The following is a 25,808-nucleotide window of genomic DNA, read 5'->3' as shown; positions in this document are numbered from 1 at the left end:
AAAGGTTGGAATAAGACATACATTGAGCAAGGGCATTGATGGGGATTACAATGGGAGGGGGGGAAAGGCATAGAAATGAGAAAGAATCACATATAAAACTTCGTGTGTGTGTGTGTTGTGTGTGTGTGTGTGTGTGTGTGTGTGTGTGTGTGTGTGTGTGTTTTGATCCTGGGCTTGAACTCAGGTCCTGGGCACTGTTCCTGAGCCTCTTTGCTCATAGCTAATGCTCTGCTACTTGAGCCACAGTTCCACTTCGAGCTTTTTTGTAGATAATTGGAGATAAGAGTCTTACAGACTTTCCTGTCCTTGCTGGCTTCAAACTGCAATGCTTAGATCTCAGCCTCCTGAGTAGCTAGGATTACAGGTTTGAACCACCAGCACCTGGATAGAATAAAAAAAAAATTTAGTAGAAAAAGGACATGAAGAGACAAATGAAAAACAACAAAAAAGACTAAAAAATAATTGGAACCATTTTTTTGAGAGCCTGGTTAAGGATTTAGATTTCACGCTGTTTATAGGAAAACCACTGAAAGTTTTTTAGTAGGATATTTTCAATGGAATTAAGAGACTAATTAAAATGGCTTGTTAGGGATGGATTCATTAAGAAGCCATTATAAATCAAACAAGAAATATTGAGACTTTGAGGCATTTGCAGGAATAAGAATAGAAGAGAAGGATATAAAAATGTTAAAATTGAACTGATAATGACTTCACAACTTTGTGAAAAAGAAGGAAGTATCAAATGTTAGAGACTTTTTCGCCTTTGTGAATGACTAAAGATAATGAGATTCTAACCAAAAATTGAAGTCATAGAAATATAAACTTAAAGGAAATTATATTTTGCCTTACAAAGATTCAATTTGAAGTTCTGGTAGGATGTCTCGGATTTTTGGTAGGAAAACTAGTGAGGACATCTAAGTTATCTGTTGAAAATTTGGAAGTAACTTATGTGGAAGCTATGAAACTAGCAGAGCAGAAGAGAATAAAGCCCAAATACAGATTTCAAAGTATTTTATAGGAAGGAAGGAAGGAAGAATAGAAATCAGAGAAATTTTGAAATGATCAGAGAGACAATGCAAAAAAGAAAACAAGGAAAATACAGAGTTCTCAATACCAATAACAAATAGGAAAGAATTAAGAGTCAGAGGGGCTGAAGAAATAGCTCAGTGGTAGAGCACATGTTCAACATGTATTTATTTCTCAGGGCCACCAAAATTTTACTTACTTACAATTTTTTCAGAGATTTAAGAAGGATAGAAAAAGTGGCTGTCAAATTCTTTAGCAACTTAAACAGCACTTGTGATGCCTCAGCCTGGTTTCAAGAGGAAAGTAGTCATAATTAAGGGGGGAAAAGTGAAAAAACTGGTCAAGAAGTAGGATCACTATGTTTATATGAAACATACTTACTATAATAGCAATAAATTGCTACTCTATAAATGTAAATTTTTTTCTCTTTGTGCTTTTCTTCAAGCATTAAACTTTAAGATCTAATGGGAATTTGCAAGAAAAATAATTGAATATTCATTGATACTTGGAAAGGTACAAGTAGGTTATGTATAAGAGCATACTACAGTCATAAAATGTATGTAATGATTTGTATTGTATTTTAAAAGGCAACAATAAAGCCTCTCAAACATCGTTTATCCTGTGAACCTGAGGGAATATTTGTTGACTACCCACTTCTTCAAAATCAAATATTTATATTCTAAAAATCAATATTAAGCATGGTTTTTTAAATATTTTCCTAAGTGAAAATGGATACCAAGTCCTTTGCTATAACAGTGAATAATTAAGTAGCTCATTAGTTCAATGAGGCATAAAATAATTCACTGAATATGGGAAGAAACTATTTCTACTACTCTATGAGCAATGCCCAGAGTGGTGAAAATGGCCGAACATAAACAGAATTAACCAGTAAGCTTCTTCAGGGCCAATTGGATTGTCTTCTTCCCATAAAAGATTAGCTGTACTTCATATACTGTGTGTAAAAACTACATGCTATTTCCAGACTGCTAAGAATCCTCAGAGAGGGTCGATTTTAATAGTTGTCAGTCAAGGTTGAAGATGTAGCTGAGTAGAGTGCTTATCTAGCATGCCATAGGCCCTGGTTCAATCCTTTGCACCAATAAAAGTAATATGTTGCTTAATATCAACCTGCTTCTTAGTCAATCTTCATTTGTCTAGATAAAAGCCCTGATAAAAAGCACAGACTGCTTCAGTTAGACTTAAATTTTTAATCTGGTAGTCCCCTTTAACTCTCTAATTGAAGTTGGAGGAAATACCATCTATAAGATTAAAGGAGTCACTTAGACTATTTGGAGGCAAATACCTTTCAACAGTAACATTTCCATACCTATACTTGAAATTTTTGTGGTATTAATGAGTTAGTAGTTTGCATAGACAGCACATTATAGAGCATTCTCTAACTTGGCCCAAACGTAATTACAATTAAACAATATAGCGAGTAAGAAAAAGTCAAAAGACAGTCTAGAAAGGTGGCTCAGTGGTAGAGTGCTTGCCTTGCATGCATGAGGCCCTGGGTTCGATTCCTCAGCACCATATAATCCGAAAAAGTCGGAAGTGGCACTGTGGTTCAAGTGGTAGAGCACTAGCCTTGAGCTGAGGAGCTGAGGGACAGCGCCCAGGCCAAGAGTTAAGGCCCCACAACCAACCAAAAAAAGAAAGAGAAAGAGGGAAGAAGGGAGGGAGGGAGAGAAGGATGGAATGGAGGGAGTGAGGAAGGAAGGAGAGAGAAAAGAAAGAGAAAGGAAGGAAGAAAGAAAGAAGAGAAAGAAAGTCAAATGGGGTTTTTAATCAATCTCAATAATTTTGGTCAAGTACTTTCTAGATTCAAATTTATAAGAGCTCCACCTGCCATTTTGATACGTACCACATTATCAGGCATAGGTTGTAACTCTAAAAATGAAAATAATTGTATTTTAGAAAATTTTAATAGTGTCATATAAGGAAAAAAATTAAGAAGCTTTAGTGCTTATCTGATTTGGGGAGGGGAAAGAGAACCACAGAAACGGTGGGAAAAAAGATGAACTAATTCAACAGTGATACTATATACTATGTTGGAAATTAACTATATAAATTGGGTAGGGGGATTGGGAGGGAAAAAACTGGGAGAAAATGATGGAAGAAATGTACTCCATACCTGATTTTTGTAACTATAGTCCTCTGTACTCAATAAAAAATAAAAATGAAGCTATAGTGTGAGCACTGTAGACAATTTTATAGACAATTTGTTTTGAGCCATAGAATAATTTATTTAACTCTTGAAAAGTAAAAGAAAAATATTTAATATTTATAATACTTATTAATGCTAGCATTACTTTCCCATAATTGATAAAACTTTAAAAATAAAACTTCCTCAATGTAAAGTTCATCTTGCACATTTAGAGGTTAAACAGGTGTTACTTTGTATATTTTGACATTAATTGCTTAAGTTTTAAATTCAAGTATTCTTTAAACAAAATACTGTAGAGATAATAAGAAATGCATACCTTCTGAAACTGGCAATGTTAAACTTTTATTGGTTTTGGTGATTTTACTTTATGAAAAACTATTTAGAAGTAGCATATTTTTTCAGCTGAGCTCAGTGACTTGTGCCTATAATCGTAACTACTCAGAAGGCTGACATCTGAGGGTTGTAGTTTGAAGCCAGCCTGGGCAGACAAACCTGAAAGACAATGATCTCCAATAAATCAGCAAAGTGGAGATTTGGCTCAAGTGATAGCACCAGCCATGAGTGAAAAAGCTAAGCAACATCCCAATGCCGGCACAATGATAAAACAAAAGTAATTTATTTTTGTACATAATAATGACTTCTATAGAAGTCCGGGAAGCATACTAGATGCTTTTTAAAAAAATTATTCGCCGGGCTGGGAAGGTGGTTCAGTGGTAGAGTGCTTGCCTTGCAAGCCCTGGGTTCAATTCCTCAGCACCACATAAGCAGAAAAAGCAGGAAGTGGTGCTGTGGCTCCAGTGGTAGAAGGCTAGCCTTGAGCTGAAGAGCTCAGGGACAGTGCCTAAATAAGGCTTGAACTAAAATAACATTAGATCTCTCTCTCTCTCTCTCTCTCTCTCTCTCTCTCTCTCTCTTTTTCTGGCTCCACAGCCTTTTTTTTCCTATGCCCCATTTTCCTTCATTGTACCACTTCACTTTTTGTTTCCCAGCCATGTTTCTTCCAAATTATCACTTCTCAAGTCATAGCTATTTTTAAAAGCTTTCACTTACCTAAGTACTAAACACTTTGATTTAAAAAAAAAAAAATGTCCTTCATATTGCTACTGCTACTGCCACTTAATTCTGTAGGAATTAATGGTCCGCTTCATGAACTCTGTTATAGCAAGTCCAACCCTCAAGTAATATGATCAGGATCTTACAAAGGCCACTCCTCTTAAAAACAAAACAACAACAACAACAAAAAAAAAACAAACGTAAGACCTAAGAGCAGGTTCATGGTTCATACCTTTAATCCTAACTACTCAAGAGGTAAGAGCTAAATTCAGGCATTCCCTTATTTGCAATAACTAGTATATGTCTGAGACAAGCAGAAAAGGTCAGATAAGTTGATGTTAGGTTAAATGAACCCCAAGATAACTATTCAAATGTGTTTTCTTTCTTGCAATTGTTTCTAACATATTTATAAGATGATTTCTTTGTTGCTTTGTATGTCCCTCCCCCACAGTATAACCCCTGCTTTCATTGTATTTGATGTTGGTATAATTTGTGGAGGGGAAGGGCAAAAACAAACCATTTAAAAAGGGATACAGGTGGACCCATTGCAACAATGAGATGTACAAGTCGTTATGTCAAAAAATGAACTTTACAACTTTGGCGGGGGGTGGGAGGGGTTAGGGCAGTCGGAGTAGGAGGGTGGAGAGGGGAGATGGGATGGGAAGGGAAACAAAGGAGGCAACAATGCTTGATAAGAAATGTACTCATAACCTGGCCCATGTAATTGTAACCCCTCTGTACGGTATTTTCACAATAAAAAAAAATGAGCAGCCATGGAAACAAATAAGGACAAATTAGTATAAAACATGGAACATTTGCAAATATTAAAGTATATAGTGTATAGTGGAGGATAAGCAGGTAAGGTGGTAACTCCAGGGAATTTCTGGCATACTTTTATAGATAAGCTATATGACCAAAGCATCTAAGCTAAATTTCTGTGGGAAAGCATATAGGGAATATATAAAGAGAATCTGCTACAGTTTTTACTAGGTTAAATGACCATCCCGTTGCAACAGGTGAACACATTCAAGCCCCCAAACCTTAGGTAAGTTATTTGGTCAGGGTTGGGTTGTTTGATTTTCTAAAATAATATGAGTTCCCCTACTTAGAAAGGAACCTTCTAAGCCGGGCATTGGTAGCTCATGCCTGTAATCCTAGCTACTCAGGAGGCTGAGATCTGAGGATTCGTGGTTCAAAGCCAGCCCAGGCAGGAAAGTCCGTGAGACTCTTATCTCCAATAAACCACTGGAAAACTGGAAGTGGTACTATGGTTCAATCAGTAGAGTGCTTGCCTTGAGCTTAAGAGCACAGGAACAGTGCTGGAGCCCAGAGTTCAAGTCCCACGAGCAACAAAAAAAAAAAAAAGGGAACCTTCTATAACATATTACAAGTGGTGCTAATTATAATTTGTGGTTTCTGGTTTTAAAAAATACTACTTTGTTTAAAGCCATATTATTATTTTTATAAGTATTATAATGATGTTAGTATTTGATATCATTCTGCTTACAAGATAGGGAAAATAAACATGTGGGAATGTGCAAAACTATTGGGTTCCAAATCAGGGACCCTTCACAGGCAGTCTTGTGCTTTCCCTCTCATTTTTGGGACAAGAATTCCCCATTATACTTTTTATTTCAGAAATCTTAAATCTTATTTTGTTCAAGAAGACATTTTACACTTATACTACTTGTTTTCTTTGCAAAAAGGGGAGTTCATCAAAGCTTTGTATGAATCAGATGAGAACTGTGAAGTGGATCCCAGTAAATGTTCATCTAGTGAACTGCTAGACCATCAGAGCAACCTAAAGATGTGTTGTGAGCTGGCTTTCTGCAAGATCATCAATTCTTACTGGTAAGCTGGTGTCCATTCTTTGTCTAAAGTTTAATTTTTCATTGTAAGCAGAAATACTTCTGAACTGATTATCAAAATAATCTCTTCTATAATGTTAGATCTAATTTTCAAAATAATCTCTTCTATAATGTTAGATCTGCATCCTTGAATACTCAAAAGTACTTTCTCTCTTTTTAAAACATTTGCCAATGTTGAACAGATGTGCTCATGAATTTTGATCATTGCTCTAGCTCCGGTACTTGGTGAGATTTTGGAAGATTTTTGATGAACAGTCTTTTAGACAGATTATGGTGAGCTATATTAAACCAGATGGTTTAGTCAGGAGCCTCATGCCATTTTCCCACTTTACAAAACTAAATTTACACTAATTCAGAGTTTTTTAGCTTTCAGATTCAAGTCTCCATATGGCCTTCTGTGAATTTTCTACCACTTCTTAAACATGAGTCAGTCTAATCCTTGGATCTTGACTAAGTTCTCCTCATAGTTCAGCCCTAAAGCAGCTGAGTCACACTGGGATCACTGGTATTTTTATATTTAGAGATTTAGTTTGTTTTTCTGTTTTTTCCCCCACAGTGTCTTTCCTCGTGAATTGAAAGAAGTATTTGCATCATGGAAGCAGCAGTGCTTGAACCGAGGCAAGCAAGACATCAGTGAACGGCTCATTAGTGCCTCATTGTTTCTCCGTTTCCTTTGCCCTGCCATTATGTCTCCCAGTCTTTTCAACCTTATGCAGGAATATCCTGATGACCGCACATCTCGGACTCTAACTCTTATTGCCAAGGTCATTCAGAACCTAGCCAACTTTGCCAAGTAGGTGATACTGCCCAAACCACTTTACAAACACATGGTTTAAAAAATTAAATGAGGCCTAAAATTTGTATGTGATTGGGGAGCTCCAAAACTCGGACAGATGTTCATTTTTTAATAAAAACAGCAGCATACTGGAAACAGCTATTAAGCAACTATAGTACATGCATTCATTATAATATTTGAAGCCACCTAATATTGTTTAATCTAACTCAGAAGGCAGATATGGAGAGGATTACAGATGTAGGCCATCCTAAGTAAAAAAGTTACTAACATCCTATTTTAACCAGTGGAAGCTAAGCATAGTGGTACATGCTTGTCATCCCAGTTAAGCAGGAAGCATAACTAGGAGGATTGTGGTCCAGGTCTGTCTGCCTAGGTGAGACTATTTGAAAACAAAGGAAAAAGGGCTGGCAACACACCTGAGTGGTAAGCACCTGCCTAGCAAACACAGGCCCTGTGTTAAACCCCAGAACCTAAAATTTAAATTAAAAAACAAGCAAACTACTATTTTAAAAGAATACTAAGTAACATGGAAAATGGTAAAGATACAATTAAATTAAATGTCACTTTAAAAACAGGATTCAAAATGGTGTCCCAACAATATGACAAGAATTTGTAAGAAAAAAAGTATTGAGAAAGGGCTGGGTATGTAGCTTAGCAGTAAAGCACTTGCCCAGTATGTACAAACTTCTGGCTTAGCTCTCCAGCATTGAACAAAAAGAAAAAAGACGAGTTGGGAAAAATAAACAGTTACCATTAATTAACCTAACCACTTCCTAAAAGGTAATGTAGAATGAAAACACAAAAGATAGAAGAATGTTATAGATGACCAAAAGAGGCCAAATGCAACTTTTTAGGATCTTAAATTAGGGAAAAAATTATAAAAAATTATTTAGGGAGCCAGATATGGTGACATATACCTCTGTATGTCCAGCAATAGAGAAGCTGAGGCAAATGATCCAGTTCAAGACCAATCTGGATTGCAGAGTGAGTTCTATGCCAGCATGGGCTGTACACAGAGAGACCCTATTAAAAAAAAAGGGATAATTGGTAAAATTTAAATATGGACTAAATAAAGAATTTATGAATAATACTTTAAAGTGTTAGTGTAATAATGTCTTTGATTTATATAAGAGATTCTTATTTGAAAAATGAGTGCCAAAAAATTTAGAGGTGATGTCTGCAAGTTAGTTTAAAATGATTCAGAAAAAAAGATATGTACATAGAGAGAGAGTGAAAGCAAAGTTGGCAGAATGTTAACAGATAATGTAAATGAAAGACATATGGGTGTTCATTGCATGTTCTTTCAACTTGCATGTAGGCTTTTTTTTTTTTCAAAAGAAAAGAGGAAAGCAATAGCACTCAAATGCAAATAGCAAATAATGTTTGTTTAGTTGAATACCCACACTTTTTTCTTTCAACTTTTTTTATTGCTTTTGATTCTTTCCTAATTGTAATTTTAAACTTTTAAAGAAAATAATTTTGAAGAATGAGTGGGAATTCTTTCCCACTGGCAGAATTGATCACAGATGTACTTTCTGTTAGCAATATACAGAAGAAAAAAATGGAACTTCAAAGAAGCCAACAGTTAACTTGTGTAGTGTGTTTTTTTAGAAGAACCACTATTTTAACTTTGTATGCAATATATATATAACCCAAAAATTGAGCTAATTGTAATAAAAATGATTTTTAGTCTATCTTGGAACAGGTTTTATAGATTTAAATTAGGCTCTGGAGATGGTAGGATCTAGATAGACCAAGAAATTCATCTCTAGTAGAAATAAAGGGCATGAGCAAAGGCTTGAAGAAGAAAATAAAGAGTACAGTACCTTTATCCAAGGTTTGCATTCAAGGTCAACTTACCTATGTTCAACTGTGATCCAGAACTGTTACGTGAAATATTTCAGAAATTAACAATTCACTAGTTTAAAATTACATGTCATTCTGAGTAGTATGATGACATCTCACACTATCTAGCTCAGTCCCATCCAAAATGGGTATCATTCCTTTATCTATATATATGCTACTGACCCTTTAATAGGTTCTTGGTGAAGATCTATCAAGATATCACAGTGTTTATGTTCAAGTAATCCTTATTTTAGTCCCAAAACATAGGAGCAATGATACTGACAATTTAGATGTGCCAAAGAAAAGAGCTCCCTTTAAAATAATGACACTTTATCATGGGTATGTATATATAGAAAAAAAAAGGTTCTATACTACTCACAATTTCAAATTTCCATTAGAGGTTTTGGAATATACACCATAGTTAAAGGGAAAACTGTTGTATAATATATTTGGGAAATTTTGAAGAAGCTAAAAAAATTGTAGTTTGTGTAGATAACAAAGGCTATCTTAGAGAAAGCTTTAAATATCAGAAAAACATGATCATTGGCTTTACTACACATAGAAGAGAAAGCTATTTAAAGCTTTACAATCTTTATCAAAGAAATATTTAAAAAATAGGTTTTAGCAGTTAGAACTTATGGATATACAAAAGTCATAATTATCTGTACAAAATTTAAAAAATTATACCTCAGTATAAATTTTTTTTCATGGATATAGAATCAGTTTTAAATGATACCTCTTTCCTGGAATATCTTCCTTCTCATTTTTTCACCTCTTACTTCAGGTTTGGTAACAAAGAGGAATACATGGCATTCATGAATGATTTTTTAGAACATGAATGGAGTGGAATGAAGCGCTTCCTTTTGGAGATCTCTAATCCAGACACCATCTCAAACACTCCAGGCTTTGACGGTTATATTGATCTTGGCCGAGAGCTTTCAGTTTTGCATTCCTTACTGTGGGAAGTAGTTTCCCAACTGGATAAGGTAAAGTAGACTGGGAGAATGATAGAAAATGGGAGATAGATAATTTTATTGAAACAATTCTGGAGGGTATCTACAAGTAAAAGAACTTACCCTCTCTAATAATTGGAAGCAGCCATTTGTCCTAAATATCTGAAAAGTAAATGGTTATCATTTCTGAGCAAATTAGATTATCAGCAACCAAGAAATTCTAGAAAGCCATGACATCATTAATACATTTTGTATAATTACCTGAATTAATGTATGTTTCTACAGATTTATGTAGCATGTGTGTATATGAAAAGTTATCTGGAAAACTAACATCAAACTTATTTTTCAAGTAATTTGTAACAAAATCACAGATTTAGAAAGTATTGTTTATCATGTTTAAGTAACTTTATATATGGAAAAAAATTACTATGCAAAGCAGAAAGGTTGATATAATTATTAGTGCTAAGAATCACATGAAATCTGGAAGTTCTAATGTTTTCTTTATCTACAGATACAAAATAAGAATACAGAAATCGGTTATCTTATTTTCAGATTCTAAATAAGTAGTTTTATATATCAAATTAATAAGCAAATGGAAAAACATGCCAATTATTTTTCCCCTCTGGTATTTCACAGAGTTGTTAGTAGGTGTGTTAGTTTAGTAGTATGTTAGAATAGCTTTTTAAGGTGATTTTTCTGTTATAAAGAGTTTTCCCCCAATTTTTCTCTTATCAAGCTGTCCTAGTTGCTTGAAGAGTAATAAAACCTATATTAAAACTTTGATGAAAAGAGCATAAACGATGGTATATTCACTGATGTTTTATTTATAAAACAATAAACCACTCCTGATTTTTCAAGAACCTGATATTCACCCTTAGAAATACTGACTAGATTTTAAAATTTAGTTCTTATTTTAACTATGTTAAAAGATAGATCCCTTCAGCTGGGCATTAGTGGCTCGTTCCTATAATCCTAGCTACTCAGAAGGCTAAGATCTGAGGATAGTGGATTGAAGCCAGTCCAGGCAGAAAAGTCCATGCAATGTTTATCTCATTAACTACTCAGAAAAGGCCAGAAGTGGTACTGTGGCTCAAATGGTAGAGCACTAGCCTTGAGCACAAAGAGGCTCAGGGGTAGCACCTGTGCCCTGAGTTCAAGCCCCAGGACCAGCAAAAAGTAAATTCATTTGAATCAGGAATCAGTATTGTTGAACACATAAAGGTATTCTTCAGATGTCATTTGTACTCCTTTGGGTAGAATACAAGAGCCTATGTAAGTCAACATACTTTCCTAACATACATAAGTCCTTGGGTTCAAATCTCTTGTACTATCAAAAAAAAAAAAAGTCTGTTGGGTTTTTTTTTATTTGAGAAGCTAATGAAGACCCAAACTGCCTAATAGTTGAAGGGGTCTCATAATACCTCATGAGGCTAAGAATTACATAAAGAAAAATACTAAATGGATAATGCAAATATTTTAACAAATTCTTTATCGGACAACTATAACTTCGTATAGTTATCTTATTAAATAGATTCGTTCAGGGTAACAAGTTTTGCTGTATAAACATTTTTTTAACTCTGTTTGGTCCTGAAAACCAGGAATGTATCAGTATTACTTATAGAAAGAGATTACCTGATTGTGTCGATGAAAAAAATTACAAAGACACAGTAAACAAATTAGGGTTCCCAAGACTGAATAGGATAGCAAATGGCATTATCATCTAACTGTGTGCCCTACAGTGCTCTGGAACCCTGAATGTAGCACCTTCCTGTATGTTGGCATGCATTTCTTTTCTCATATCGTCTGTTTTTGCTTTGGAAGTTTCATCATACTCACCAATCCTCTGGTCTTGAAGGTCCTTTTGGTTAGAAAATGTTCAGTACCTCCTCTTCTCTGCTCCATTAAAGTCTCCTAGCCACCCAAAGATTTAGCTTGCTTTGCATGCCTATTTTAGTTGGAATGGCAATAGTTTGGTTATTTTGAGCATGTCTTTTAAGTTTTATTTGCATAACCCTAATTTCTGTTTCCTTTCTTTCCTCAATGTCTGCTGCACCCTGTTCGCCTCCTTCATTCATCTCGACGCCATGGTTCTGCTGCTCCATAACAATGCATTATGAACCTGCCACTCCCAAATGCAAATACCTATCCTTCCCTCCAACCTACACCCTTCCATCAATGGCCATCATTGTCCCAAAAACAATCTGTCATGGATATCACAATGCTATTATCCAATTAGGGTGAAAATTCCTTCCTACAGGCAACCGTGGCAAAATTGGGGCCTCTTCCTCGTGTACTTGCTGATATTACCAAATCCCTGACCAATCCCACACCAATACAGCAGCAACTGAGACGCTTCACTGAGCATAACTCCAGTCCAAATGTTAGTGGAAGCCTCTCTTCTGGATTGCAGAAAATCTTTGAAGACCCCACAGATAGGTATGAAAGAGAAGGTTTGAACTATTGTCTCAGAAAGAGATATTGTTTAGATTTGGGGAAAATCTGTTTAATTTTTGAAACTTAAAGTTATGAGCAATTGAAAAAATCACGTGAAATAAATTCCAATTGTCATAATCCATACAATCTATTTCCTAGGAGGATAGAGTTACATTCAGTAAATGTATACAAAAATCTGTGTCATGGTTGAAGAATGACTAAGGACTTTTATGATATTAATGTGTTCATATGGTATAGCACTCAAAACTGAACAGTGCCTCAGTTAAAACCACTTTATAACTGGCTGTGTCAGTTAGATAGGTAGATACAATTTTGATGCTTAGATTTTGTGTTCTGGATTGGGAAGATTTGTGCTTTAACAAAGATCCTTTGGTTATCGACTTAGAACTTCTCTTAAAGGTTTAGGAAAGGCATATTATGAGTTGGAATATCTTGGGAGAGTTTGAAACCAAGTAGGGGACTATTGGAATTCTAGTAAAAACTTAAGACAGTGATAAGGGGGTATTGCAGTGTTACTTGCTAACCTTTAGAAGAAAACTAAAAATGGTAGATTTTATTCTAAGAATAATAGTGATAAAAATCTATGTTTCTGGGCTGGGAAGGTGGCTCAGTGGTAGAGTGCTTGCCTTGCATGCATGAGGCCCTGGGTTCGATTCCTCAGCACCACATAAGCAAAAAGAAAAAAGCCGGAAGTGGCATTGTGGCTCAAGTGGTAGAGCGCTAGTCTTGAGCTGAAGAGCTTAGGGACAGCGCCCAGGCCCAGAGTTTAGGCCCCACGACCAGACCCCCCCCAAAAAAATGTATGTTTCTAAAGAAATTTGAATTAGGAAACTTCAAAAGAGTTCATATGCCCAAAGTAAAGAGTTTTAACTATAATGAATTTACTCCAAGAATAATTAAGGGTCCTTTTGTTTTCCACAGTGATTTGCATAAACTAAAATCTCCAAGCCAGGACAATACAGATAGCTATTTCCGAGGAAAAACATTATTACTAGTTCAACAAGCATCCTCCCAAAGCATGACTTATTCGGAAAAGGATGAAAAAGAAAATAGTCTTCCTAATGGTCGAAGCATCTCCCTCATGGACCTCCAGGACACTCATGCCGCTCAGGTGGAGCATGCATCTGTTATGCTTGATGTGCCTATGCGCCTGACAGGAAGCCAGCTTTCCATTACTCAGGTGGCCAGCATCAAACAACTGCGGGAAACCCAGAGCACACCTCAGAGTGCACCCCAAGTGAGAAGACCCCTACATCCAGCCTTGAGCCAGCCAGGAAGTCTCCAGCCCTTGTCATTCCAGAACCCTGTCTATCACCTCAGTAACCCAATTCCAACAATGCCAAAGGCCTCTGTAGATTCTAGTTTGGAGAATCTAAGCACTGCCAGTTCTAGAAGCCAAAGTAACAGTGAAGACTTCAAACTCAGTGGACCCAGCAATAGCAGCATGGAAGATTTCACCAAACGTAGCACTCAGAGTGAAGACTTCTCCAGGCGGCACACTGTACCGGATAGACACATACCTCTTGCTCTGCCACGACAAAATAGTACTGGGCAACCCCAAATCCGAAAAATGGACCAGGCTGGGTTAGGTGCTCGAGCCAAAGCCCCTCCATCCCTGCCACACAGTGCTTCCTTACGTAGCACCGGGAGCATGTCAGTGGCTTCTGCAGCCCTGGCTACTGAGCCTGTGCAGAATGGGAGTCGGTCTCGGCAACAGTCCTCTTCCTCCAGAGAGAGCCCTGTTCCCAAAGTGAGAGCAATCCAGAGACAACAGACACAGCAGGTGGGATGAGTGTGAGGCTGGCTTCTACTTAGCTCCACTACTTCCTTGCTTCTTTATGGACACATTACTGTTCCCCATTTTACCCTCCAATTCTCTGTGGAGAAACAAGTTCACTGTGTCTTAAAATGGCTAGACAAAGAAACAACACCTATATAGGGAAGGGAAAGAAAGAGGTAAAAAGGTAGAAGCACATGTGATTGACAAGTATCCTGAATGTTTGTGTATCCCTTCTATTGCTGGGTACATGCACAAGCCCAGCCAGTGTCAAATCAATCTTAATTTATGACTTAAAGACTTTTTCGTATTTGCCAAGAATTTAATCAGTCTTTCATTTGTTATTGCACCAGTACATATTTTACCTTCTTATATGAACCTAATACCTTTAGGGCTCTGAGTATGAAAGAGAGAGAGAGAGAAAGATTTTTTAAAAAATGCTCTTCCTAAAAAGTTTGTATTAATTGGCTGGGAATGTGGCTCAATGGTAGAGTGCTTGCCTAGCATGCATGAAGCCTTGGGTTTGATTCCTCAGTATCACATAAACAGAAAAAGACAGAAGTGGCGCTGTAGCTCATGGTAGAGTGCTAGCCTTGAGCACCGAGACAGTGCCCAGGCCCTGAGTTCAAGCCCCAGGACTAGCAAAAAAAAAAAAAAGGAAAAGTCCTGAGTTCAAACCCTAGTACTGAAAGATAAATAAGTAATTTTTAAAAGTTTGTCTTGAATTTTTAAACCTATTTACACTTTATAAGTGCTCTAAGGAGTTTTGTGATTAAAGGAATTCTATAGTAAATCATTTTATACTAAAAGTAATGGACAAGGATACTGCATATCTCTATTTAATATATGTGCATTTTTACAAGTAGTAACTTACTAATTCGACAGCTTCTGCTTTTACATTACTATGATCAGAATCCTTTGCTCTTACATTAATAGTTGCTATAAAAAATGGAATATATACAGAATGTTTAGGAATAAAGGAAAAGGATAAAAAGCTGATTCTGAGAGCATTCCTAGGCAGAACTTCTTACTTGGTCATTCTTTCCTGGGAAATAAGCTTATGCCTTCAGTCTTACATATTTCACTTTTATTTTTGTTATGCTGCCCCAATTTTCATCAATTCTTCTGATTTAATAGACATTTTTACTTAAAATCAGAAAATACATACATAGTATACACTGTTTTTATCTTTTGAGATAAGTTCTTACTATACAGCTTGGGCTGGCTTTGAACTTGTGATCCTCTTGCTCTACCTTCTGAGTGAGGATTATGTGTATCTTTTATGTATAAACATATACTTACAGATAAGTATATATGTGTAGAGATTTTTTTGTTAGTAGGCTATCAGTCATTGACACTTTATTATATTTTTGTTTCTACACGTACCTCTTTGCTAACCTTTGATTAATATCAACTATTTTCAGAGTTAAAATTTTATTGGAAGAAGAAAGGAAAGATAAGTAGTTTTAGAGATGAAATACAGTATGAAAGCAAATATCTATCTGGGGGCTTAAGTCAGAAGGAAGATACTGAGAATGAGACAGGAAGTAGAGAAGAACATCTAGGTTGGCAGGGATGAAAGAGGGTGGAGGCCTTCCTACTTTTCAGAAATTGACTTGATCTGAAAAGAACAGGGAGGTTATTTTTTTTCCTCTTACTGTACCTGTCCATTCTCCTGTATTATGAAGACATCAATTACCAGGGCTCAGGACTCTGATCGATTGTTTATAAATGTTACAAATTAAATAGTTTTTGTGTGCTCATCTGGAGCCAGTTGTCACTTGAAGGGAAAATAAAACACCAATTACACAAGCCGAGAACATATGTTTCTATTAATGAATATGAACCTTCCTACATGGATGAGAGCTGGGAAATACATACCATCTCCAAAATCCAATTTAAAAATTAATTTTTCTGCCACAACCATTAATGAGTTAGGGAATAAATATGTCTATAAATAGACACAAAGATACAGATATTTAGTAGGGCAGAGCCACAGTGAGATCTCCTAGCACAGATTTAATATCTATCTGTATTTATAACTGGTACCATCATAATAGTTGAAGTGTAGATTAGTATAGTTTGATTGCTCAAGTTTCTGTTTTTTCTTACTCATTTGAGCTTTTTCTTCCTTTTCTTTCTGTTTATTTGTTTTCTTTCATGAAGCCTCTAAAGATCTATAGAAACAGAACATTTTAAGACCACTCCTTTACATACTTTAATTGAAATTTTATTGTTCTCTGGCCAAAAGTAGATTTCTTTATGAAGATTGTTCTGTAGGCATCTGTAATCTGTGGCTTTGTCCATGGAAATTCCATTTGTATCTTAACACAAAGGAGTGGTCTTTGTATTTTTTTTATTTTTATTTTTTATTTTTTGTCTGTCATGGGGCTTGAACCTCTGGGCTCTATGCTCTTCAGCTCTAGGCACATGCTCTACCACTTGAGCCACAGCAGCACTTCTGGTTTTCTAGTGATTTACTGGAGATAAAGACTCATGGACTTTCCTGCCTGGCCTGGCTTTGAACCATGATCCTCAGATCTCAGCCTCCTGAGTAGCTAGGATTACAGGCATGAGCCACCAGCACCCAGCAAATATATGAGTTGTTTCTGAACATTAGAAATTCAGATTTGGAAAGGTCTTGTAGAATAATACTGCATCATTTGCAAAGAAATGGAAGGACCTAAAAAAAAAACTAAAACATATTAAGTCAGGCCCAGAGAGATAAAGAATACATGTTTTCTCTCATATGTAGAAGCTAAAATTAATGTATAAACACCTGAGAATTGTATGGAAGTATATACAAGTATATTTACGGGATAATTCAAATGGAGTAACTCATTAGAAATACTAAAAGTCCACCAAAATAACCATGAAACAGGGAGAGGGATAGACAAATGAAGAAAGGAAGGAGGGTGAGAATGCAGTCGTAAAATTCAATGCATGGCCTACAAAATTAAGAAAATTGAGCAGGATGGGTTGGGAGAAATGGGGTAGAATCATGAAAGGAGTAACATTAGTCAAGATGCATTGTAATCATAAACTGCTTTTTTGAATGGCAACTCTTTTGTACAACTACCTCAAGATAATAAAAATACAACCTTAAAAATAACAAAGTAAGCATTTGACAAGGCCATCAGTATGATGGTGCAGTTTTCACATTTGGATTTATTGAACCCTCTTCTGAAAAAACTCAAGAACGCGTAGCATTTCATGACTAATTTAATCAGCCTCTGATACCAGAAGTGTTATGCATGTATTAGAACCTACTATTTCAAGCTATGAAGTAACTGAAACTAACAAGTCTTGTTTATACCTTGTGAATATTAGCCCTATTGGTCTGTGCTCTGTTGCCCCAGCATATTACTAATTGTACTATCAGTGAAAATGCTGTGTCAGGCCCTTTATCATTACTGTTCCCAGGGAAACCCTTTGCAGCTTTATTTCAAAAGGAACTATCCTGATAGAAATTCTTTGCTTTTTTATCCTCTGTTTTCTATAATTATCCTTTTGAAAGCCAAAGGATATAAATTCTCTTCCAAAGGCTGTAGTTAAGCAAAATGGAATCCAAACCACTTACCATCCTCTTTCCTCAATTTCTTTCAGTAGAAACTGGAGATAATTTTTTGGAGATAATTTTTGCTATGTATCCAGCTTTTAAAGGAGATGGAATAGTCATTGAAGAAAAGGCTTTGCTGCTGTGAAAGGACTAGAAGAGAGGCAATCTTTAATGATAAATTCTACTTTAGTCATGGATTTTAAAAAGAACCCAGATATAGTAAATATTTTGTTGTATTTTTGGTGCACTGTAGTAATCACATTCAAAACTATTGAAATAATAATCTAATTGGGAAATAAGGCTAGCACATGTAAAACCAAAAGAAAAAAATATACAGCCTCCTGGATACCCAGGAGGCTGATATCTGAGAACTGTGGTTTAAAGCTAGCCTGTGAGACTCTTTATCTCCAATTAATCACCAAAAAAAAAGCCAGAAACAGAGCTGTGGCACAAGTGGCAGAGTGCCAACCTTGAGCAAAAAGCTAAGGGACAGCTCCCAGGCCTAAGTTCTGGCGCCAGTACTGGCACACAAATACATACATATTTATGGATTTTTTTATTGTGAAAATACTGTACAGAGGGGTTACAATTACATGGGCAAGATAATGAGTACATTTCTTTTTTTGTTGTTTGTTATTTTTAATTTTTATTTATTTTTTATTGTAAAAATACTGTACAGAGGGGTTACAATTAGATGGGCAAGATAATGAGTACATTTCTTATCAAGCATTGTAGCCTCCTCCTTTGTTTCCCCTTCCCATCCCTTCCCATCCTCCCACCCCGTCCCCTCCACCCAATCCTCCCCACCCCCCCACCAAAGTTGTAAAGTTTGTTTTTGACATAACGACTTGTACATCTCACTGTTGCAATTTGTTTTTTTCCTTCCTCTCCACAAATTATACTGACATCAAATACAGTGAAAGGAGGGGTTATACCATGGGGGAGGGACATGCAAAGCAACAAAGAAATCATCTTATATATATGGATTTTTTTCATAACTAAAATTTGCCTCTTTTTTCTTTCAGTTTAGCATAGTACCTACTTGTGATTTATCTCTCTAGTCTTTTGAAGGCTTTATCATGAGTTGAAAGAAGTAAAGATTTTGAATTTTTTTGTTAAATTTTATCTTATTTTGTTAAATTTTGTTATCTTATTTTGACTCCCTACTGTGTTCCAGGCAGAGTACTCAAGATATTTTAGGAAATGACTAAGAATAACATTCAGACAGTAAAACAGATATACACTTGAGATGCCAGTTCCCCTTGTACAGCTTCTCATAATTCATTGGATAATATTAGTTCTCATGAAGATGTGGCAACTAGCAAAATCACCCAGTGAAATAAACCAAATCTTGTTTTTGCATCTTCTCACTCAGTAATTAAGGACTAGATTACTCTAAGTTGCTTTGGTTGCTGTTCTTTTTTTTAATTTGCATTGTTATTATAAAGGTGATGTGCAGAGGAGTGATAGTTACATATGTCATGTAACGACCACATTTCTTTTTGGAAAGCATCACCCCTTCCCTTGGGAACATTTCTTTTTTGGACAGTGTCACCCTTCCCCTTGCTCTCTCAGCTTCATGCCAGGACTCTTGACATTCTGTATATCTATCTTATATATATATATATATATATATATATATATATATATATACAGTATTTACAGTTACACAAGTAAGGTAAATAATATATATCTATATTAGAAATGGGCAATTAGAAAGGGGCCTTGCACTACCCAGGATCCATCATTTTGATTCTATATTCACCAAGAAACTTTCTTGGCTAAGCATGGATTTGTGAGTGGTCTTCATTAAGAAGTCAGTGTTCTGTAAAAACCATTTGTCCTACTCTTTCTCTGAATGGTTACTATAAAAACTAAATATCAGCTATTCTAATACTTAAGTGGTCACGCATTATGGGTTTGTTTAGCATTAATTTGTTCATTTGGTTCATGATTATCTCTGGGTTCAGCGGACACTTTCTCATCTGTACAATCAACCACCAAGTTACTATTTTTTCTTTCATTCTGTCATCATCTTATTTCAATAGATAAGTAGGCATCTAAAAACATTTACAACACTGAGAAATTTAAAAATTTTTAAGCCCTTAGCTTTCCTTAGTAGGGAAAATACTAGTTCTCTTAGATATGTATGTATTGATGTAACCTGACATTGATAAAATATTACTTACAACTGAAAGCATTTTTAGGAAACATAGTTACATCTTCTTAGAATAGCTGTGCTTATGAAGCATAATGAATGAGTGACCTGCTTTGGGAAATGCTAACAATTGTTTCTGACATAGGTTCAGTCACCTGTGGACTCTGCCACAATGTCCCCAGTAGAAAGGACGGCAGCCTGGGTTCTGAACAACGGACAATATGAAGAGGATGTGGAAGAATCTGAGCAAAATCCAGATGAAGCTAAGCATGCTGAGAAGGTAGAATTTAGTCTTTTTATTGACACACTGCCCTCACAACTGATAAAGCACTAAAAGGGTATCAAGCCAAGAATACAATCTGCCCTGCCTCATTTCTACCTCTACTGTACTTTTTATGCTGCCTGTCATGTCTATGTCTAATGAGTCAGTAGTATTTCTATATGATCATATATGGAAAATGCCCATCATACTACAGGGGGAGTATATCATAACTTTATACATATTGGCTTAAATCTTGATTTCATTCATGTCTAGTCATTTTAAGTAAATAATTGGTACTTATATAAATCATTTGTTTATAGGTAAATACTTAATATTTCTATATATCAATTATTTATAATCAACCAGGTCAAAATTTCCTTAGGATAACATATAGCATTGGTACATTTAATTGAGAACAAGACAATTAACTTCTTATTAATATAATCCTAAACTTTTTACTCTAGTGCTTCAGAACTGCCATAAAAACTCATCTTTCACTTTCTAGGTTAACAAGTATAATTTATAACTATGATATTGGTAAACAACTAGTAGTTTGATTATCAATTGAATGAGATAATATTGTATTTTACAAAGTGCCATACAGAATTATTATTATCAACTAATGAATGTAACTTATGCTTCTCACCTTACCTAGAAAATTTTACATGCCATTGTAACACCCCATCCACAGTAACCTCAGTAAAAGGGCCACACAACCAATTAAATTACTGACCAATTGAATTACTGAGTTTTTATAAGGCTTCTCAGTGAGAATACATACATATAGTATAGCAAGTATAGAATATTGAGCAGATGAGCTATGTCCTGCAAATTAACCGAGAAGTAGCATTAATCAGCACTAAAAAAAATATGGACCTTTGCTTAATGCTTGTGGCCTGAATATGTTACTCGTTGTAGTTACAGAACAGTAATAGCCTACTTTGCCATGAGATTCGATTACTGATTTAGTGGCTTAGCAATACAGAAACGTTGCTTGTTCTCGGAAGGACTTATTCTAGTAGAAGGAAAGAATGGCAGTCTGATGAGCCAAGATATGTCAGGAATCCCACAGTACAGGTGATCATGCATAAATTTCTTCTCGTAGACAGCTGGCTTTTCACTCAAGTCATTTATCAGACTTCTAAGTGCTTGATCTTTTTTTATTTTTTTTCTTCCATGACACAATCTGACACTATCACAGATTGGATGTGGCTTGCAGCAACTGATAATTTAATGTAGAGCGAAGTATATAAATCTGTAGAATTGGAATGCCAAGTTAAGATTTTAAAATGTGACTTTAGAAGGAGGCCAAAGCTTCATTTATGCCAGTTGATAATTTTAAATAACACAAGCAACAGCACAGAAATGGTGGCTCAGCTGCATTGCTTTTTGTCAAGTAAATCACCAATTTTAAAATGAATGTAATTCTTCCTGTCATTTGTGCTTCTTTTCCTTTGTTGTAGTATGAACAAGAAATTAGTAAACTGAAGGAACGCCTGAGGGTATCCAGTCGACGGCTGGAGGAATATGAGCGCCGGTTGCTTGTACAAGAACAGCAGATGCAGAAGCTGCTACTGGAATACAAGGCCAGGCTAGAGGACAGTGAAGAGAGGCTGCGCAGGCAACAGGAAGAGAAGGACAGCCAGATGAAAAGCATCATCAGCAGGTTAGCGGACCACCTTGTAGCAGGGGTCTCCCTCTCCTTGTCATGGGAAGATGATCAAACATTCTGAACGGAATGGGCACAAAAGCCATCTTCACTCATACATACTCCGTAGATTCACTACAGGTGTGAAGACCCTCTCTTCAAGCATCCTAAAATATGAGACCTAGTATACTTCCTATTTTTCTTTACCCAGAACAATTAGAAAAAAGGAAGAAGCTCTAGAAGCTCTCCTTTGAAGTTTTAGAAAGAGAACTAAGTTTAAAAGTTCTAAGAATCCATATCCAAGGCTCAGTTTTTTCAAAACAAGTCCAAAAACACTGAAAGGAATCTCACCAGATATATTTAGGAACAATAGAGAATGATTCCAAACAAGGGAGAATAAGGGTGATGTCAGGTTTACTATTTATATAGCATTCACTGTGGGCCAAGCACTTTTCTAAGCACTTGATCTCAACCTTTGAGACAGGCATCATTATCATTCTTATTTTACAGACAAAAAAAAACAACAAAATGAAATAGATTCATCAATTCTCTTATCCATCATCACATAGTAGTGCATTAGGATTGGAGTCCTTGCAACCAGGCCCCAAAGTTTATACTCATGTAATAGAAGATAGAAATAGTGTGTTATTTTAGTAGAGGCAATTGTCCATAATACTGAAAGAGATAGGACAGTGGATACCATATAACTTGACATTGAGGAGAGGATGGGGAGGATGGTTTGGGGGGTTTTGGTGGTTGGTTTAATATTTTAAGATGACATAAGTTTACTGAGAGAAGGATCTCTTAGGGAGGGAGGAAATGATCATTGGAATACTGCTCCAAAGAACATTAAATTCATGGAACCCAGTAACAGTTATAGAAATCAACCTTCAATGTTTTTCTCCAAGATGGGATAAAGGAAAGATAGTTCACTGGGAAAGAGTAGAAATCTTGAATTATGAGTTTTAAGTTTCTTGTTCTCCACATATCCTAACCCTGTCTTTGAAAATGTTGATATACTCCTACCACACTCCAGGCTAATGGCTGTGGAAGAGGAATTGAAGAAGGATCATGCAGAAATGCAAGCAGTTATTGATGCAAAACAGAAAATCATTGATGCACAGGTAAGCAAGCACTAGATCTAGTAAAATCATCATAATGGTTTATTTCTGAGTTTCCATCTTTGCAAATGGCAAGACAGGCACTAGAAACTGAAACTGCTCTTTTTTACAAATGAGCTTCTACATGGTTTCTGTTATTTTTCTTTCTTTTACTGACAATTCTGTTAACCTAGCAAAGTATTAGCATATTTAGTACAGTTGTTTGACAAGTGCATGATAGAGTTTACGTCTTTCCTTATGGAAAGGAGAACAGTCTCTAAGGGGATAACTGAGACGTGCACTGCATGTGTCTGGCTTGTGACCTCCACTGACCATTGCCTGGCTGTACTACTGATCATGGTCTTGTCAGTCACGTTCACTGCCATCAACTTGTAACCCCAGACAGAAGAGGAATTTCAGGGGAAAGAATGCTATAGAAGATACCTTTCCTTGTTATTCTTTTCGGTCAGGGTTTGGCATTGCTGCTTGGAATGTGCTTGGCCACCCTTCTTTGTTGATGCTGTGCTTAGAGAGCCTCCTCAGATAAAACTTGGTAAGGAAAGGGTGATGAAATCAGAACCTGGACCTCTGTTTATGAGCACTTACACCGGTGTCACCAGTGAGGTGATGGCTGCCCAGGAGGCAGTAGCTGCTTCTCACACCTTTTCCTTTACCAACTCAAAATAGTGTTTTATTTCCTAAAGTGAAAAAAATAGCAGAAGGCAAGTGTAGTTACAACAGTGGCTTACCTAACCACTGGATGTATCATGTCTCTGAACACAACTACCTAGTTTGCATTTCTCACCCTTAAGTTGTGAAATAAAAGATAGAGCAAGGACCTGACAAACGGTTTCCTTCTTTCCCTACACATCAGTCAGTAGTCAGTATTTGTTGGAGTCCCCAGTATTCTTAAGCATGCATGTAACAATCTAGTTGACTTAAAGGATCAATGTTGGATGGAGTTATTTTTCAACAGAATTGGGAATCAGGCTGAGAATATAGCCATGAGGAAAATGATGCATGGGTCTGGTATTCATGCAAGATCACTAGACTTGGAAGCTCTTGCATCAGCACAGTTCACACACACACACTCACACACACACACACAAAACCTTTCTAGGTGTCCCCAGGATGATTGAGTGAGTGAAGGGTAACAGAGACAAGGCCATCTTGCTCTACCATAGATAAATGATTATCCTATATGCCTTGGTACCTATGACAGAAAAGAAAACTGAAATGAATACAGTTGCTTTCTGTGTGTTAGAGTTAAATCTAGTACTGTGACTTTTCAAAATAGTAACACTGGGTGCCTATGAATGGTTTTCATCTCTTAGCAGCCCTGTGCTCCCAGAAAAAAGGCTCCCACCCACCTGGAGTATGTTTGTGCTGCCAGGCACAGACCTACATCAGCCTAAGCTAGAACTGCAAATAGGTATGCGCTCCAGGGTTGAATGGCAGAACCACCAGTCCTGGACCTTGTAGTGCCTATATAGGAACCCTAATGATGGTACTGGAGGGCAGTTTTTCAAATACAAGATCAGGGAATGAGCCATCTTTTACCTCCAAGCATAAGAGAGACAGTGACTCCCAGGATCTCTCCATGTAACTCAAATGGAGGACAGAAAAGGGTTTCCTCCTATCAGAAGCAAAGAGCTGCCTAGTTATTATCGCAAGTGATATCTCCACTGTGTTAAATTACAGGTCATAAATGGAAATGAAATTATTCAAACAGGCAAGTAAACCCTGTCCGTTCTCTAGCTGAGCAGTTCCCAGCCCTGGCCTAGTACACTTGCCTCCTACACATTCCAGCTCCTGCCACTCCCCTTATTGAAATCCTTCCTGTCAGGCATGAATTAGATTGCTTGTTGTCAGTCCACACAGAATCAAAAAATGTCAGAGAGCAACTTTTACCAGTCAAACAACGTTCAGAGTAACTTTGAAAAAATAATAGTAATCGGTGCCTTTTGATTTAAGAGGTTGATAATAGAGCAAACTACAAAGGGAGTTTCTCTACCTGGAAGATTAAATTAGATTTTTTTTTAATGGGTGCTTGATTTGAGGGGGATTAAATCCTGGAAAATCCTAATTTCCTTAAGTCTTGGGTCTTACAACTTACATAAATATTGAAGTATCATTTCAAGAAGTTACCAGTTTTACTAGTATAATTTTTCACTTATTGTACAAAAAATGTTCAAAACCAAATATATATAATTTAAATTTAAAGATTACTAGTTACTCTGTTTAGAAGTCATTCCTAACTATAAAGAAAAGCATAATATTTGACACCTACTTATTTTCTGATAACCACCTACCTCTTATTTTTTTTGTAACCTATTGGCTTTTTTTTATAATTTTTTATTATAAAGATACTGTACGAGGGGTTACAGTTACATTAGTAATGAGTATATTTCCTATCAGACATTGCTACCCCCCCCTTTGTTTTTCCCCTGCCATCCACCTATTAGCATTTAAAAGATCTATCTGGGTGAGTGGTTCACACCTATAATCCTAGCTATTTGGGAAGATAAGATCAGGAGTATTGCATTTCCAGGCCAGCCCAAGCCAAAAAGTCTATGAGTCTCCTTGTCTGTTGAGAGAAGCTGAACATAGTGGCAGGCATCAATCAGTCTTCCCAGTCACAACAAAAAGCCTAAAGTAGGTGGGTTGCAACGTATGTGAATCAAGACCCTATCCTAATAATAACCAATGATAGCTTCTACATATATACATACATGTAGAAGTGTGGCTCAGAAGTAAGTGCCAGCCTAGCACAAGCAAGGCCCTAAGTTCAAATCCCAGTACTACCACCAAAAAAAAAAATCTATACTTGTTTTCAAGTTGTAGTATGACAGTCATGAGCAAAAAAGCCAAATGATATCACAGGGCCCTGAGTTCAAGCCTTAGTACTGACACAAAAAATAGATGCAATAGTAATAATGAAATACCTTAAATAAAAAGGACTGGAGGCATGGTTCAAGGGGTAGAATACCCTGCCTAGTACAGGCAAGGCTCTGAATTAAAACCCAAGTTCAAAAAAAAAAAATAGAGGTTAGTTAATGAGGCTGGTTTTGTGTATTTCACCACATGAATTTTCCAGGGAAAGGACTTTTTTTAAAGGAATAATAGGAAATGGGAGATGGTT

General features: G+C 36.3%; 1 protein-coding gene across 4 annotated transcripts in view; it reads left to right on the top strand.

Moving 5' to 3' along the window:
- Rasal2 (RAS protein activator like 2) overlaps window positions 1–25,808 on the top strand; it is a 248,634-nt gene that overhangs the window by 218,565 nt on the left and 4,261 nt on the right. For 2 of the 4 annotated variants that reach the window (XM_013015757.1, XM_013015755.1), the window contains exons 10-17: window positions 5,953–6,097; window positions 6,671–6,907; window positions 9,540–9,741; window positions 11,966–12,144; window positions 13,084–13,945; window positions 19,802–19,936; window positions 21,382–21,584; window positions 22,603–22,690. In XM_013015757.1, the coding sequence (XP_012871211.1) occupies window positions 5,953–6,097; window positions 6,671–6,907; window positions 9,540–9,741; window positions 11,966–12,144; window positions 13,084–13,945; window positions 19,802–19,936; window positions 21,382–21,584; window positions 22,603–22,690 (2,051 nt within the window). Of the gene's footprint in view, window positions 1–5,952; window positions 6,098–6,670; window positions 6,908–9,539; window positions 9,742–11,944; window positions 12,145–13,083; window positions 13,946–19,801; window positions 19,937–21,381; window positions 21,585–22,602; window positions 22,691–25,808 lie in introns of all 4 variants that reach the window. The other 2 variants (XM_013015756.1, XM_013015754.1) reach the window with 1 other exon arrangement.

The sequence above is a fragment of the Dipodomys ordii genome, unplaced genomic scaffold (assembly GCF_000151885.1).
Source record: "Dipodomys ordii isolate 6190 unplaced genomic scaffold, Dord_2.0 Scaffold27, whole genome shotgun sequence".
Classification (NCBI taxonomy): Eukaryota; Metazoa; Chordata; class Mammalia; order Rodentia; family Heteromyidae; genus Dipodomys; species Dipodomys ordii.
Note: the sequence above shows the minus strand (reverse complement) of the source record. Positions and strands in the feature narration are given on the sequence as shown.